At 40.3% G+C, this 17,797-nt stretch overlaps 1 protein-coding gene across 4 annotated transcripts in view; it reads right to left on the bottom strand.

The window, feature by feature from the left end:
• PDZK1 (PDZ domain containing 1) overlaps positions 1–17,797 on the bottom strand; it is a 58,806-nt gene that overhangs the window by 6,355 nt on the left and 34,654 nt on the right. For all 4 annotated transcript variants that reach the window (XM_042993953.1, XM_042993954.1, XM_007092569.3 and 1 more), the window contains 4 exons: positions 15,751–15,887; positions 14,467–14,662; positions 11,409–11,605; positions 4,862–5,110 (listed from right to left, as the gene is read on the bottom strand). In XM_042993953.1, coding sequence (XP_042849887.1) covers positions 4,862–5,110; positions 11,409–11,605; positions 14,467–14,662; positions 15,751–15,887 — 779 coding nt within the window. The remainder of the gene's footprint in view (positions 1–4,861; positions 5,111–11,408; positions 11,606–14,466; positions 14,663–15,750; positions 15,888–17,797) is intronic.

Raw genomic sequence — 17,797 nt, forward strand, 5'->3', positions numbered from 1 at the left:
AAGCAGTAATGTCTTTGACATTGGCCTTAGCAACATTTTTCTAGATATATGCTCTCAGGCAAGAGAAATAAAAGCAAAACTAAATTATTGGGACTACACCAAAATAAAACAAATTTACACAGCAGAGAAAGCATCAATAAAATGAAAGAGCAACCTACTAAATGAGAGAAGATATTTGCAAATGATAACAACACCAGCACAAATAAGTTGATTAAGAATTGGGCAGAGGCCCTCAATAGACATTTTTCCAAAGACATGTATATAACTGACAGGCACATGAAAAGATACTCAACACCACTGATGATCAGGGAAACACAAATTAAAACCACAATGAGATATCCTCACACCTGTCAGAATGGTTAACATCAAAACAACAAGAGATAACAAGTGTTGGCAAGGATGTGAAGAAAAAGGAACACTCATGTATTGTTTGTGAGACTGTAAACTGGTGCAGCCACTATGGAAAATAGTATGGAGGTTCTTCAAAAAATTGAAAATAGAAATATCATCACTCATATGAGGACTTTAAGACACAGAACAGATGAACACAAGGGAAGGAGAGCAAAAATAATATAAAAAAAGAGAGGGAGACAAAACATAAGAGACTCTTAAATATGGAGAATAAACAGAGGGTTACTGGAGGGGTTGTAGGAGGGGGGATGGGCTAAATGGGGGATGGGCTAAAAGGGGCATTAAGGAATCTACCCCTGAAATCATTGTTGCACTATAAGCTAACTTGGATATAAATTAAATGTTAATAAATAAAAATTTTTAAAAAAAAGAAAATAGAAATACCATCGGTTCCAATAATTCCACTACTAGGTATTTTACCCAAAGAAACTGGAAACACTAATTTGAAAAGATACATGCACCCCTATGTTTATAGCACCATCATCTACAATAACCAAAATATGGAAATAACCTAAGTGTCCATTACTCAGCCGTTAAAAAAAAAAAAAAAAAAATGAAATCTGCCATTTGAGACAACATGGATGGACCTAGACGTAAAATAAGAGAAAACAAATACCATATAGTTTCACTTATATGTAGGATGTAAAAAAAAAAAAAAAAAAAAAAAAAAGCAGAAACAGATCCATAAATAGAGAATAAACTGATGGTTGCCAAAGGGGAAGGAATTGGGGTGATGGACAGAATGGGTGAAGGAGAGTAGGAGATACAGGATTCCAATTATAGAATGAACAAGTAACAGAACAAGTTACAGCAGGACTATGGTCAATGATGTTGTAATAGTGTTGTACAGGGACAGATGGTAGTTATACTTGTGGTTGAGCACAGCATAACATTTAGAGTTGTTGAATCACTATGTTGTACACCTAATAGAACATGTGTCAACTATACTTCAATAAAAATAAATAAATTGGACAACCTAGAAGAAATAGATAAATTTCTAGAAACAGAATCGTCTAAGACTGAGTCAGGAAAAAATAGAAAATCTGAGCAGACTGATTACAGGTAACAAAATCAGGAATCATAAACTCTCAACAAACAAAAGTCCAGGATAAGATGGCCTCACAGGTGAAGTCTACCAAACATTTAAAGAAGAATTAATACCTATCCTTCTCAAAGTATTCCAAAAAAGCAAAGAGGAAGGAAAGCTTCCAAATTCATTCTACAAGGCCAGCATTACCCTGATACCAAAACCTGACAAACACACCGCACACATACACAAAATTACACACCAATATTCCTGAACATAGATGCAAAAATCCTCAAAATATTAACTGACCAAATTCTACAACACATTAAAAGGATCATTAACCACAATCAAGTGGGATTTATTCCAAGGATGCAAGAATGGTTCAATATCCACAAATCAATGTGATACACCACATTAACAAAATGAGAGTTAAAAATCTAATGACCAGCTCAATAGATGCAGAAAAAATATTTGACAAAATTCAGCATGATAAAAACTTAACAAAGTGGACTTAGAGGGAACATACCTCAACATAATTAAGACCCTATATGACAAACCCTCGGTTAACGTAGTCGGTGAAAAGCTGAAAGCTTTTCCACTAAGATCAGGAGGAAGACAAGGATGTCCACTCTTGCCACCTTTATTTGACGTTGTACTGTATGTTCTAGCTGCAAAAATTGGAAAAGGAAAAGAAACAAAAGACATCCAAATTGGCAAGGAAAAAGTAAAACTGTCACTATTTGCAGATGACATGAGACTATATGTAGAAAACCCTAAAGACTCCACCAAAAACTATTAGAGTAAATGAATTCAATGAAGTTGCAAAAGCAAAAACATTAATATACAAAAATCTGTTGTGTTCCTATACACTAATAACAAAGTAGCAGAAAGAGAAATTTAGAAAACAATCCCATTTACAATTCCATCAAAGAGAATAAAATACATAGGAATAAATTTAACCAAGGAAGTTAAGAAAGTTTTAAAAGACCTGTACTCTGAAAACTATAAGACATTGATGAAAGTGGAGATGGCACACTTAAATGGAAAGACATTCCATGCTTATAGATTGGGAGAATAGCGTTACAATGTTCATACTACCCAGAGCAATCTACAGATCCCATACAATCCCTATCAAAATTCCAACAGTGGCTTTCTCCAAACTAGAACAAAAGATTCTAAATTTGTGTGGAACCACAAAGATCCCAAATAGGTAAACAATCTTAAGAAGAACAAAGCTAGGGGTCTCACAATCTCAGATTTTAAGGTATCCTCAAAGCTACAGTAATCAAAGCAGTGTAGTACTGGCACAAAAACAGACACATAGATCAACGAACAGAACAGAGAGCCCAGAAATAAACCCACGCTTATATGGTCAATTAACCTACAACAAAGGAGGGAAGAATATACAGTGGGGAAAAGACGGTCTCTTCGATAAATGGTGCTGGGGAAACTGGACCACTTCCTCATACCATACACAAAAATAAGCTCAAAATGGATTAAAGACCTAAATGGGAGACCTGAAATCATAAAACTCCTAGAAGAAAACACAGGCAGTAATTACTTCGGCATCGACCTTAGCAACATTTTTGTAGATCTGTCTCCTCAGACAAGGGGAAAAAAGCAAAAAGAAACCACTCAGACTACATCAAACTAAAAAGGTTTTGCAGAGTAAAGCATCAACAAAACGAAAGGGCAACCTGCTGAATGGAGAAGATATATCCAATGACGGGTTAATATCCAAAATATATAAAGAACTTATACAACAACAAATAATCCAATTAAGAAATGCACAGAATGGGCATCTGGGTGGCTCAGTCGGTTGAGCGTCCAACTTCGGCTCAGATCACGATCTCGCGGTCTGTGAGTTTGAGCCCTGTGTCGGGCTCTGTGCTGACAGCTCAGAGCCTGGAGCCTGCTTCAGATTCTGTGTCTCCCTCTCTCTCTGCCCCTCCCCCGCTCATGCTCTGTCTCTCCCTGTCAAAAATAAATAAATGTTAAAAAAATTTTTTTAATAAAAAATAAAAAAAAGAAATGCGCAGAAGACCTGAATAGGCATTTTTCCAAACACACACACATGCCAACAGACACATAAAAAGATGCTCACCATTATTAATCAGGAAAGTGCAAATCAAAACCACAATGAGATGTCACCTCACACCTATCAGAAAAGCTAGTATCAAAAAGATAAGAAATGACAAGTATCAGCAAGGATGTGGAGAAAAGGGAACGAACCCCTGTGCACTGTGGGTGGGAATGTAAATTGGTGCAGCCACTATGGAAAACAGTATGGAGATTCCTCAAAAAATTGAAAATAGAAATACCATAAGATCCATCAATTTCACTTCTCAGTATTTACCCAAAGAAAACAAAAACACCAATTTGAAACTATCTATGCACCCCTTTGTTTACAGCAGCATTATTTACAATAGCGAAGATATGGAAGCCACCTAAGTGTCCACCAGTAGATGAAAGGATAACGAAGATGGGGGGAGGGAGGGGTCCACAATGGAATATTACTCAGCCATAACAAAGAATGGAATCTTGCCATTCACAACAACATGGATGGACCAAAGGCAGACAGAAATCAGCCTTATTATTTCACTTATATGTAGAATCCAAGAAACAAAACAAACACTCAAATCTAGAGAAAAAATTGGTGGTTGCCAAAGCAGAGGCAGATGGGGGAGGGATATGGGCAAAATAGGCAAAGGGGATTAAGAAGTACAAGCTTCCAGTTATAAAATAAGTAAATCACAGGAATTAAAAGTACAGCTTAGGGAATATAGTCAATAATATTTAATAACCGTATGGTGACAGTGGTAACTACACTCACCAATGATGAGAATTCATAATGCATATAATTGTGAAAATGCTACATTGTACACCTGAAATTAATAGAACATTGTATGTCAACTATACTTCAATTTTTAAAAAATCATGAAGATCATCAGAAGAAAATAAGTAGCATTACAGTGGTTGAGTACCATATTGTAGGTCTTCTGAGCTGGAGCATTAATTAGATTTCATAGGTTCCCCTTCTTCATTCCCAACTTGAGAGCTATGGGGATAGTCTCGCTGTCACTCCCTATAGGCTGGGGGCATTACGCCAAACGCACAGGAGTAAACAAGTATCACTCCCAGTCAGACTTGGTAGTGACTGTCAACTACAGTCATGTCGATTCACTCTATTTGACTTGAAAGTACCTAAAGACAATTAGATGTTTAAGAAAAATAAAAGATGTGAGCTTAGGATGTACTCGTCACTACCTTAAAGGGTACGGGACCATGGCAGCATTTATTTAAACCCAAGTGAGACCATCAATGTAGGCCTTCAATGTAACCTAAGCCATCAATGAGTGGGAGAGACTAGGACTCTCCTAACTGTGGTGTGTTCATTGGGCTGCTAGAACCAGATTACCATACCTCTTTGACGAACGAGCCTGGCCGACCCTGAATGGTGTTTAAGTGAAAGCCATAGCCATTTTCACCTTTAACCAGCCTGCAGAGTTTAGGCTTATGATCTCCTACTTCCTCTGTAGTATCTGGACTTGAAACCTCCACAGGAGCGGGAGCGGGAGCCAGAGCAGGAGCCGGAGCGGGAGCCAGAGCCTCCTTGACAGAACCATTAGGCAGTTCTTGGCTTTGATAGTAGAGAAATGGAGAAAAGTGAGCCTTTGGAAAGGAAAGGAAAGGGGAAAAAAAAAAAAAACATGAATTGTAAGTATGAGTAGTTATATTTTATTAAATGTGCTGGCTTAATTTACAAGGTGTCATACATGGTCCACAGCTCTTGCAGATACATCTGATTGGGGGCAGTAAAATTTCTCTACCACCCTAACCAGAAAAGGTATAAAGAAATATTGAGCTCGGTCATGAGTAATGTGTATAAACATGTAACCAAATACGCATATACATAAAATAAAAGCTGTTACCACCATCTGAAGTACACGTACTAATTTGTTATACTCGTTTTTATTATTTATTGTTGTAACCATTAGCTGAAACTTCTGTTATGCCAAACTGATCTTTAAATACTTCTAATCCATCTCAACTCCCAGACCATCCATGTGAAGAAGAGTGTGATGGTCTTGAATACAAAAGAGGCATAGAACAGGAAACATATGACTGGTTTTTGTAAATAGAATTAACAGCTTAGACTGTGGGTTTTAATTGAGAGAATCAAAAAGGTAGATTTGAGTATGGCAAGATCCTGGACCAGCAGTTAAATTGCTGCCCACGAGTGTCCAGGACTTTTATTAGGCAATGAGTACAAAATCAGGCAACTGAAAGTGAGTACAATGTGTGCTCTGCCCCAAATTGTGCTGTTCAGCAGCCTGGCTAAAATTAGATTGGGGTCCTCTGGTTATCAATTCTCTGACTAACCACAAGACCACATCTTCCTTTCTAAACAAGAATAGCCAAGAACCTCATAGTTACCCAGTTCAGCTACATTTCAGACCTTTCAGTTATATACTTGCAAATGTTCCACATTTCTTTCTGTCTTTAAAATATGGAAAGTTAAACCAGCATTACTTTGATTCCCAAACTAGACAGAGATCCCACAAAAAAGGAGAATTACAGGCCAATATCCCTGATGAACACAGATGCAAAAATTATCAACAAAGTACTAGTAAATTGAATTCAACAGCATATAAAAAGAAATATTCACCGTGATCAAGTGGGATTCATTTCTGGGCTGCAGGGCTGGTTCAATATTTGCAAATCAACCAACGTGATACATCACACTAATAAAGGAAAGGATAAGAACCATATGATCTTGTCAACAGATGCAGAAAAAGCATTTGACAAAATACAGCATCCTTTCCTAATAAAAACCCTCAAGAAAGTCGGGATAGAAAGAACATACCTTAACAACATAAAAGCCATATATGAAAAGCCCACAGCTAATATCATCCTCAATGGGGAAAAACTGAGAGCTTTCCCCCTGAGATCAGGAACATGACAGGGATGTCCACTGTCACCACTGTTGCTTAACATAGTGTTGGAAGTCCTAGCATCAGCAATCAGACAACAAAATGAAATAAATGGCATCAAAATTGACAAAGAAGTCAAACTTTCACTTTTCGCAGATGACATGATACTCTACATGAAAAACCTGCAAGACTCCACCAAAAAGGCTGCTAGAACTGATACATGAATTCAGCAAAGTTGCAGGATACAAAATCAGTGTACAGAAGTTGGTTGCATTTCTATATACCAACAATGAAGCAACAGAAAGAGAAATCAAGAAGTCGATCCCATTTACAATTGTACGAAGAACCATAAAAAACCTAGAAATAAACCTAACCAAAGATGTGAAAGATCCACATGCTGAAAACTATAGAAAACTTATGAAGAAAATTGAAGAACACACAAAGAATGGAAAAACATTCCATGCTCATGGATTGGAAGAATATTGTTAAAATGGCAATACTACCCAAACAATCTACACATTCAGTGCAATCCCAATCAAAATTACACCAGCATTCTTCTCAAAGCCAGAACAAACAATCCTAAAATTTGTATGGAACCACAAAAGACCCTGAATAGCCAAAGTGATGTTGAAAAAGAAAACCAAAGCGGGAGACATCACAATCCCAGACTTTAGCCTCTACTACAAAGCTGTAATCATCAAGAGAGTATGATATTGGCACAAAAACAGACACATAGACCAATGGAATAAAATAGAGAACCCAGAATTGGGCCCAAATGGATGGCCAACTAATCTTTGACAAAGCAGGAAAGAGCATCCCATGGAAAAAAAGACAATCTCTTTAGCAAACGGTGCTGGGAGAACTGGACAGCAACATGCAGAAGAATGAAACTAGACCACTTTCTTACACCATACACAAAAATAAACTCAAAATGGATGAAAGACCTAAATGTGAGACAGGAAACCATCAAAACCCTAGAGGAGAAAACAGGCAACAATCTCTTTGACCTCGGCTACAGCAATTTCTTGCTTGACATGTCTCCAAAGGCAAGGGAATTAAAAGCAAAAATGAACTATTGGGACCGCATCAAGATAAAAAAACTTCTGCACACTGAAGGAAACAATTAACATAACTGAAAAGCAACCAATGGAATGGGAGAAGATACTTTCAAATGACATATTGGATATAGGGTTAGTATCCAAAATCTATAAAGAACTTATCAAACTCAACACCCAAAAAACAAATAATCCAGTGAAGAAATTGGCAAAAGACATGAATGGACACTTCTCCAAAGATGACATCCAAGTGGCCAACAGACACATGAAAGGATGCTCAACATCACTCATCATCAGGGAAATACAAATCAAAACCACACTGAGATACCACCTCACACTGGTCAGAGTGGCTAAAATAAACAACTCAGGAAACAACAGATACTGGTGCGGATGTGGAGAAACAGGAACCCTCTTGCAGTGTTGGTGGGAATGCAAACTAGTGCAGCCACTCTGGAAAACAGTGTGGAGGTTCCTCAAAAAATTAAAAATAGAACTACCCTACGACCCAGCAATAGCACTACCAGGAATTTATCCAAAGGATACAGGAGTGCTGATTCATAGGGGTACATGTACCCCAATGTTTATAGCAGCACTTTCAACAAAGGCCAAATTATGGAAAGAGCCTAAATGTCCATCAACTGATGAATGGATAAAGAAGATGTGGTTTATATATTCAATGGAATATTACTTGGCATGAGAAAGAATAAAATCATGCCATTTGCAGCAACATGGATGGGACTGGAAGGTATTAAGCTAAGTGAAATAAGTCAGTCAGAGAAAGACAGGTATCATGTTTTCACTCATATGTGGAACTTGAGAAACTTAACAGAAGACCATGGGGGAAGGAAGGCGGAAAAACTAGTTACAAACAGAGAGGCAGGGAGGCAAACCACAAGACTCTTAAATACAGAGAAAAAACAAACTGAGGGTGGATGGCGGGGTGGAGGAGAGGGGAAAGTGGGTGATGGGTATTGAGGAGGGCACTTGCTGGGATGAGCACTGGGTGTTGTATGTAAGCCGTGAACCACGGGAATCTACCCCCAAAACCAAGAGCACACTTCACACACTGTATGTTAGTCAATTTGACAATGAATTCTATTTTAAAAATAACAAAAAATAAAATAAAATGAAATGTGGAAAGTTATCAGTGACTTGTTACATACAAAAATACCTCCAACATCACTACCCAAAGGGCAAATCAACTGTATGTGATCACAGTAGCTAATCTTGAGGACAAGCATAGTAACATTAAACACTTAGTGAGTTTCATTCACTCTCAGATATCTGGGTGCCTAGTATGTGCCAGGAACTTGTTTAGGTGTTTGTTTCATTCACGGTTATATCTCAAAGATCCACCCATCCCTGTGTGGAACCTGCTTTAGAGGAGCTGAAGGGAGGGGGAGGAAGAAGATGGGGAAGGCATGTTTTTCAAAATTCTCTCTTGTATTAACCAAAACATTATAGTTAAATCATTGCCATAGAATTAGGAGGGAGTGGAAAAGAATTAATGCCAGAATCCCCTTTATAGCAGCCTGAGAAGTGACTTCCTGACTTCTGTCTGAACTTTTCCACAAGCTGGGAGGTCACTACTCAGCAAAAATGGCTCACCCTGTTCCTGGCAGCTTCAGTTGGGGCTGTTGTTGGGTAAAGTGTGCTCTATATTTGTTAGATCTAGTTAATTTTGTTCAAGTCCTTGAGTTCCTTATCTTCTGTCTGGTGGCTCGATCCGTGATTAAGAACGAGGAATCTCCCAACTATTATTGTGGAATTGTCTATTTCCACTTCCAAGTTTGTCAATTTGTGCTTCATGGTTTTTCCAGCTTTATTAATGTGTAATTGACAAACTGTATATATTCAAGGTGTATGTACAGTGTGATTTGATACACATACACATTGTGAAGTGATCACCACAATCAAGTTAATTAACATATCTGTCCCCTTACACAGTCATCATGTTATCATTTAGTCTTTTGAATTGTTGTTTTTTTTTTTTTAATGTTTATTTTTGAGAGAGAGAGACAGAGCGTGAGCAGGGGAGGGGCAGAGAGAGAGAGGGAGACACAGAATCGGAAGCAGGCTCCAGGCTCTGAGCTGTCAGTGCAGGCCCCGATGCGGGGCTCAAACTCACAGACCTGAGATCATGACCTGAGCCAAAGTTGGAAGCTTAACCAACTGAGCCACCCAGGCACCCCTGCTTTTTGAATTCTTGAAGATACTCTCCTTTCCTCCCCAAAAGTCTATGCTTATTCAAGCTAAATACTCACATGGTGACTTCTAGAACCTCTGCTCCAATTACCTTTCTTGATACTGGACTTCTTATAGTCATGTTCTCAGAACTGGACACGATGTTGACTTAAACAACATTTCTATATGCCACACATTATTCTGAATGTTCTAAATATTAGCTCATGTAACACTGCACAGTAACTATCCCCACTTTACAACTAAGGAAACAAGTACAGCCAGGGTAACTTGCCCAAGCATACATTACTTACTAGTCATTTTAAGTACGGTCTGACCAACTGTCCTCTCCAAAAGCCAAGTGTCCGTTTAAATTGCCTTTTTGGGGTGGGGGCAGCTATGTAGGGTATCATCAGGTTTCTTTTCTTTTTTTATAGTCCTCAAATCAGGTCTCACCATTTGATATGCATACAATTTAGTTTTAAATTAGTATGTGAAATTTATTCCTGTTTAAAGTTAAACTTACTAGTTTTTATGCTTCTTTCTATCCTGAATATTTTGAATATTATAATCTCTAGTAAATTAATTGCCCATCAACACATTAAGCCATCTGTATGACTAAAGTATGTTAAACGTTTTCCATGTTTCCAAATTGGATTATAAGCAGCTTAGGATATGCAGAATACCATTGGAGACATCTATGCAGACTGACATTGTTCCAATATCAACTATCCTTCAAGTATGGCCATACAACTAGCTAAAAACCCACAAATCCTTCTATCATCCAGTTTACTCTTCAATTTTCTTTACACAAGTATCTTGAAATACCTAATCAAGATGTGCTGAGAGGGAATATGGTGGAATGAATTAAGAACTTAGGTTCAGGGGTGTCTGGGTGGCTCAGTCAGCTAAGCATCTGACTCTTGATCTCAGCTCAGGTCTTGATCTCAGGGTCGTGAGTTCAAGCCCTGCACTCGGCAAAACAACTTGGGTTCAAATACTGGCTGGGATGGGTGACTTAAAAAAATGAAGTTTAGAGAGACTAAGAAATTGCAAATCTGTAAAAAGGGGCTAATGCCACCCCTATCATATTCCTCGCTCTCTATCATTTATGTACCTTTGGATGCTGCCATTATTGTATATCACATAGAATAAGTTCATCCTTGTTCATCTGTGTAACCACCACCTAGCAAGGCGGATGGTACATTGAAGGCCCCTGAATGTCTCTTAAACTAGACCGAACCTCACTCAGTTCTTGTGATAAAATTAAAAGATTATTTAAAAAAAAAAAAAAAGACATGCAGGTAACACCTGTTGTGATTAAAAGTTGAGAGCAAATAAGGTTAGTGTGACACTAATGTTAGTCTTGGTGAATCCATGTTTCTATTCCCTTGCTAAGGGCTCAGGAGCTATTTAATAATCCTTTCTAGGCTTTTGTGCAGGGTTAATGGCATTTATTGGTCTATAGTTTAAAATCCAGTTGTTTGCTATTTGGCACAGTTAGGGCTATATCTGCCTATTTCCAGGGTAATGTTCATAGATTTTTCTCAGATCAGCAAGAGTAATTCTGTAGTTACATTCGCAAATTCTTTCAAAAACTTGAATCTAAGGATTTAAAACTCACGTACCAATCACTTGGCATTCTCTTGTCACTACCAACTTGACCTTCAGTGCAGCCTTAATGATGACCGTTACACCCCTTCCAGTTTGAAAATCAAAGTGGTAACTTAGCCAAAGTTTGAGGACTTGAGGGAATGGACCCAACCTTAATGCACGAATGCGTGGCCTTGAATTATTTACCAGTCTATACATGCGGTCTGTCTCTTTGTCCACCACCAGCAGCGAAGTCTGATCTCCGCCCTTTCTAATCATTTCCACCACACTGTCATGATCCAGGGATTCCACAGACTCGCCATTGACAGCGACTACCAAGTCGTTGTTCTTCAAGCCGGCCTCCTCTGCTGGACTTCCGGAATCTATGTCCTTGACGACTTGACCTACCCTCCCAAAAAATTAAATAAAATTATCAGAAAGATCCCTAAATTAAACTGTGGCATTTCTGCTGGAGCCTAAGGATCTGATAAATAAATGTAAAAGGCATGCTGAATGCTACTGCCCCTCCCACTGGCATCAGAGAAAGCCTGTAAGCATCCTATCCAGCCTCATTCCCTGCCCAGAACTTACTCCAGGAACAAACTTAGCCATTACCAATGAAAGGACCTTAAGGGAAAAAAATCATGTTACTAAAAGTATCTGAGGCTCAATCTTGACAAAATAACATGCTAACTATTAGGAGTCAGCTAGTTCCCAGGAAGCTCTTGTAACCCATACATCTTATGGAGAAGCTAAGCCATTAAAAGGGGGGTTGAAAGAAGAAAGAAGAACAAAACCAAAGAAGACAGAGCCTAGGAAACCCATGCTGGCATTTTAGTAGCCACTAGGTGTATTTGACTGTGAATGTGTTTGTGGGCGTGCCTCGACAATGTGTCTTCCGCCTTCCTCTCCCGACTTGAACTGTCTTTACCAGATGCCTTCAGATCTCCCACACTGTCTTTTTTGTGGTCCCTCCCACTTTTGTAACAAGCTCCAGTTTCACTTTTCCAGCTGGCTGCTGGGCATCTCCAACTAGGTATCCCATAGATCCCTCAAATGTAACATACTCAAACCAAAAGCCATCTCTGCCCATCACCCCCATCCCAAAGCTCCTCCTCTAGGTCACCTGTTCATGGGAGCACCATCACTCCAGTCACTGACACGTAGGAACAATTCCTTCTCAGTGTCCATTCCCCATATTCCAATCAACTCCTAGGTCCTTTGTTGCTGCCTTAATATTTGACACATCTCCTCTTCTCTGGTGCCACTTCCTCTACCCTCAATGCAGGTGGTATTTGTTCCTGCCTTAAACTCTACCTACCTTCAGTTATGAATTGCTCTCCCTGTCCCTGATCTCTGCCTTCTCCAATACAGATCTGCCTTCAGATTCTTCTCGATGCAATGTCGGACCAGGTCATTCCCCAGGGCAACAGCACGAGTGTGGGCTTTAGAACGGAACAGACCTGGGCGCCTGGGTGGCTCAGTTGGTTAAGCATACGACTTCGGCTCAGGTCATGATCTCACAGTGCATGAGTTAGAGCCCCGCATCGGGCTCTGTGCTGACAGCTCAGAGCCTGGAGCCTGCTTTAGATTCTGTGTCTCCCTCTCTCTCTGCCCCTCCCCTGCTCATGCTCTGTCTCTGTCTCAAAAATAAATAAAAACATTAAAAAATAAAAATTAGGGGTGCCTGGGTGGCTCGGTCAGTTAGGCGTCTGACTTCGGCTCAGGTCATGATCTCACAGTGCATGAGTTTGAGCCCCGCGTCGGGCTCTGTGCTGACAGCTCAGAGCCTGGAGCCTGTTTCAGATTCTGTGTCTCCCTCTCTCTGTGGCCCTCCCCCATTCATGCTCTGTCTCTCTCTGTCTCAAAAATAAATAAACATTAAAAAAAGAAAAATTTAAAAAATAAATAAATAAAAATTAAAAAAAAAAAAAAGAACAGAACAGACCTGAGTTTGGTCCCAGTTAAACCACAACTATTTGACTTTATAATAATTACTGTATCTTCTCCAAGCCTTTAAGTTCAGAAATTCTTCTTGCAGAATTATTAGGATTGTGTTTGAGATGTGTAAGCCCCCAAGGTGCTATAGGCTTAATTTTTTCTTATCACACTGTTGAAAAAACTCTTAACTCCCCATCGACCACAGAGCCAAGTCTAAACTCTTCAACCTGGTATTAAAGGCCCTTCATCATCTCTTTCCAACCTACCTTTCTAACATGGTTTCCTGTGCTACACCTCAGATGCCAAACTGTGCCCATATTTCCCTGCTTTATTCACACAATCCCATCCTAATGGAATGGACTGCGTTGTTCCCACACCATCTGTTTGTCCAAATTCTATTCATACCTGCAAAGCCTGAGCTCAGGTGCCATCTCTACCATGAGGTCTTCCTGTACTTTTTTAGTAAGGAAAATGTGTTCCAACCTTGAATTCCAACAGTATTTTATCTAACCCATATTAAGGTTCTCCTCACAACTACCTTCAGTTACAGACATAAGTATTGCATCTCCTCTACTAAACAGGAGGCTCCTTGACTGAAGAACTCCTATTTGATCCACTTGATATTCTAGAAGGCCCTGAGGATGCTTTTATATAATATGAATCAAATTAACATTCGATTAATTCAAATATACATAATGAACAGAACATAGCAACTTCTAGGAGAATAACAGCTTGCAAAATGGCCTGAAGCTGCGTTCTTTTATGTATTCAGCTTCCCTAGAAGGACTGTAGTTCTTTTCTTGTTGAGTTGCAAGGAATCAGAAAGATTCCTGGTTCTATTGGATTCCCAGGCCCCAGCCCACACCTCTGCCTCGGATCTGGTGGCGTATTGGAGCTGGCTCGTCCAAGCTCGTGAGAACCCTTTCTCGCCAATACTTCTCCACATTGCACTCTGTGACAGCACATTGGTAGCTTGAAATCAGATGTAATGGGAGTATTTGCACCACCGAAATAAAATAAAATAGATCAACAAATGCTACAAATTAGGTGGGTTTTTTCCCCCCTGGAGAGCAAATTTACAGCACACTACCACCCAGATCTAAAATTCTGCTTTATCATTCTGCTAAGGAAAACCCGAGAGGCCCATTGTCAGGCCCCCATGGAAAATGACCCAGCTATGCCTTCTAGTCTCTTACTGTCCCCTCGTGCAGCAGCTAGGAAGTTGGGGGCCTAACAGAACTCTGGAGTCGGACTAAGATGAAGAATTGGACTTCATTGTTCAATTGGTTCCACTGCCACGCTTTCTGCTCGTCTAGCGCCTCACCTTTCTGTTCCGGGCCTGCCCTCAGGTAGAAACCATAGCCATTGCTCCCCTTCTTCATCTCCACGAGCCGGGGATGGTGGGGTAGCAGTTTCAAACTGGCCGTCTCTCTCCTGAATCTGGTCTTCTGCTCGGTGTGGAGCTTGTCAGTCTCCTCGTCCACCAGCAGGAACACGACGCGGCCTCCAGAACTCTTCACCTGGAACAGCACACACAGTAAGACTGACAGCGGTCTCCAAGAAAGGCGCGGGGGAGGAGGAGAGCTCCTGCGCAGAGGCACACAGTCTCTAGGTTCGACAGAAAATATGCAGTGTGAGGCCTGAGTTTGAACTATAACACTACCTCCTGATCTCCCTGGGATTTCTCGATCCCCACTTCTACAGCTGTTTTCCCCTTTGTTAAGTATGACCTCACCCACACAGATGCTAACTGAACCCAAGTGAGAGCTGAGATTCAGAAAACCCAGAAAGGTACTTAAGCGAAGTACTTACATCTAGAGAAGGAGTTTGGAAAAGAAGGTAAAGGTCTACTGTGAAAAATTATTCTACCAGGAGAAGTTGGTCAGTTTTCATGGTTCCACGTGACCTCAAAGGAAAACCTGAGAGCATAATCCATGTGTCATGGACCCAGGACATAAGACCTGGGGTAACAGGTCTTCCAACACCTCCTACACGTAGCTCTATATTCATCATCACGTTGGTTATCTGCCAGCTTGAGCTAAAACATTTTAGTGAAACACTCAATTTGTTATAAATTCAGACGGAGCTCCCAATCAGGTACAAAAAGATCCAAAAGATAAAGTTGACAGTTCTTTAGAACCCTTTTCTTTGGGGCGCCTGGGTGGCGCAGTCGGTTAAGCGTCCGACTTCAGCTCAGGTCACGATCTCGCCGTCCTTGAGTTCGAGCCCCGCGTCAGGCTCTGGGCTGATGGCTCGGAGCCTGGAGCCTGTTTCCGATTCTGTGTCTCCCTCTCTCTCTGCCCCTCCCCCATTCATGCTCTGTCTCTCTCTGTCTCAAAAAATAAATAAACATTAAAAAAAAAATTTTTTTTTAAATAAAAAAAAAAATAAAAAAAGAACCCTTTTCTTTGAAATAACATGAAACTAGCCTTGTTCCAAAACCCTATGCTAACCCTGCTGACACCACTAGTGAGTCTATTCACTCTGAAAACAAAGGATTAGCTTCCCATCATTATATTCCTTCCATCATAAACTACCACTCCTGTCTTCCTGTCACTTCCAATAGGAGGAGAGTAAAAGGTAAGAAAAGTGCCCCTTTGGGCTATACCTTTGCAACGACTTCCTCATGGCTGGCGTCTTCTACATTCTCTCCATTTACTTCAATCAAGTGATCACCGGCCAGGACACCAGCTTTCATAGCCACACCTTGAGGTGTTATATCAGTCATGTACACTCCCTTTTTGCCTGAAAGGGAGTAGACCAGCATCACAACTCCATCACACAGAAAGTCCAACAATAAGGGATTTCCTCCCAATAACGTAAAAATTACAACCTCCAATTTTAAGGCTAACTTTGCCTTCTGATCTAGAATTATAATTACAGCTCCTGGCTTTGTGCTAGGAGCTTTGTTGGGTTTTGTTGATTCGAATAGAATTTCCGACCCCAACTAAACGCAAGGAAGGAATCTCAGGTGGCACTGGCCTCTTGAACCGGAAAAGCACCGAGCTGTGCCCGGGCTGTATCGCTGTCACACTCCCATTCTTCTCATTTGTGGAATTAGAAAGCATCTGTTCCATTCTGTCCTTTTATTTTTTTTTTAATTCTTTTTAACGTTTATTCATTTTTGAGAGAGAGAACAGAGCGTGAACAGGGGAGGGGCAGAGAGAGAGGGAGACATAGAGTCGGAAGCAGGCTCCAGGCTCTGAGCTGTCAGGGCTCAGAGTCCGACGTGGGGCTCCAACGTACAAACTGTGAGATCATGACCTGGGCTGAAGTCGGACGGACAGTCAACTGAGCCACCAGGTGCGCCCTGTCCTCTTTAACTAGTTCTATCACCAACCATCATGTACCAATGAGGTCACCAAATCTCATTGATGCAAGCCTAGGAGGACAGAGCCACAGAAGGCAGCTAGATATAGAAATGATACAAATATAGATATAGATATAGATATAGATATAGATATAGATATAGATAGATATAGAAATGATATCAATTCTTTCAAGATATTAATATTTCAACCTAGGCAAAGGGCAGCTTCATAATGACAAAATAAATCACTTGTAAGGAATAACAGTAGAAACTGCTGTCTTAAAATTTCTCCCATTACAATTTCTCTTGTTATATATTTGTCATGTAGAAAACATTTTCTTCCTAAAGCTTATTTAAACCATGCATTATGTTCACTAACACAAGGGCCAAATGGATTGAATCTGAATTATGATAATTTTTTTACCATTTTGCTGATAATGGACTTCTAAGAAATGCCAGGCTTCCCTTGACCACCTACACCATTATGTTTAACAGTGGACAAACTTGAGAAATGCCTCTTCTACCTAGTTTATATCTCTTGCTATAGGTTAAATAGGCCTTGGAAACAAGTTTTATGTTTACTATTGGTCTGTTCTTTATCACTTACCCAATTATGACCAGTGCTTCTCCAGTATCAGAAGGAACATGGGAGGAGCAAATTCAAGGTGGAACCAGTAGCCTCTATGGCTCTAAATCCCAGAGACACCATTACGGAACCACAGTCAATTGCATAGTCTGTATCTCTGAAACTCTACAAACAGAGTTTCTAGTACTTTCTGGTGGTCAGGAATTTTCAGATCACTATGTACCTCTCAGAGGTCAGGGATGTACCTCAGAGCAGTTGAGGCTGGGCCACAGCTGAGAAGGTACTATTTAAATGTCATAGGAGGGTGGGATTTTTTTTTTATTAAAAAAATTTTTTTTTAAACGTTTATTCATTTCTGAGAGACAGAGAGAGACAGAGCATGAGCGGGGAAGGGGCAGAGGGAGGGAGACACAGACTCCGAAGCAGGCTCCAGGCTCTGAGCTATCAGCACAGAGCCCAACGCGGGGCTCAAACTCATGAACTGCAAGATCATGACCTGAGCCGAAGTTGGATGCTCAACCGACTGAGCCACCCAGGCACCCCAGGAGGGTGGGATTTTTAATAGCATCCTCAGCCACTAGAATGGTGTCTGCCACATCAACAGGCCCTCAAGAATTTGTTGAATGTGTGATCACCTGGGCACTTGAAGTGGAAAGACAGCACCCTTACTCAAAAGTAGCTATTATGAAAAATTTCCTTTTTCTTGCCTTTTATTCCCCCTTCTCCCCTCCACCCTCACCCTAAAGGAGCTAGGAAAGA

This window comes from Panthera tigris, chromosome C1 (assembly GCF_018350195.1).
Source record: "Panthera tigris isolate Pti1 chromosome C1, P.tigris_Pti1_mat1.1, whole genome shotgun sequence".
NCBI classification, from domain to species: domain Eukaryota; kingdom Metazoa; phylum Chordata; class Mammalia; order Carnivora; family Felidae; genus Panthera; species Panthera tigris.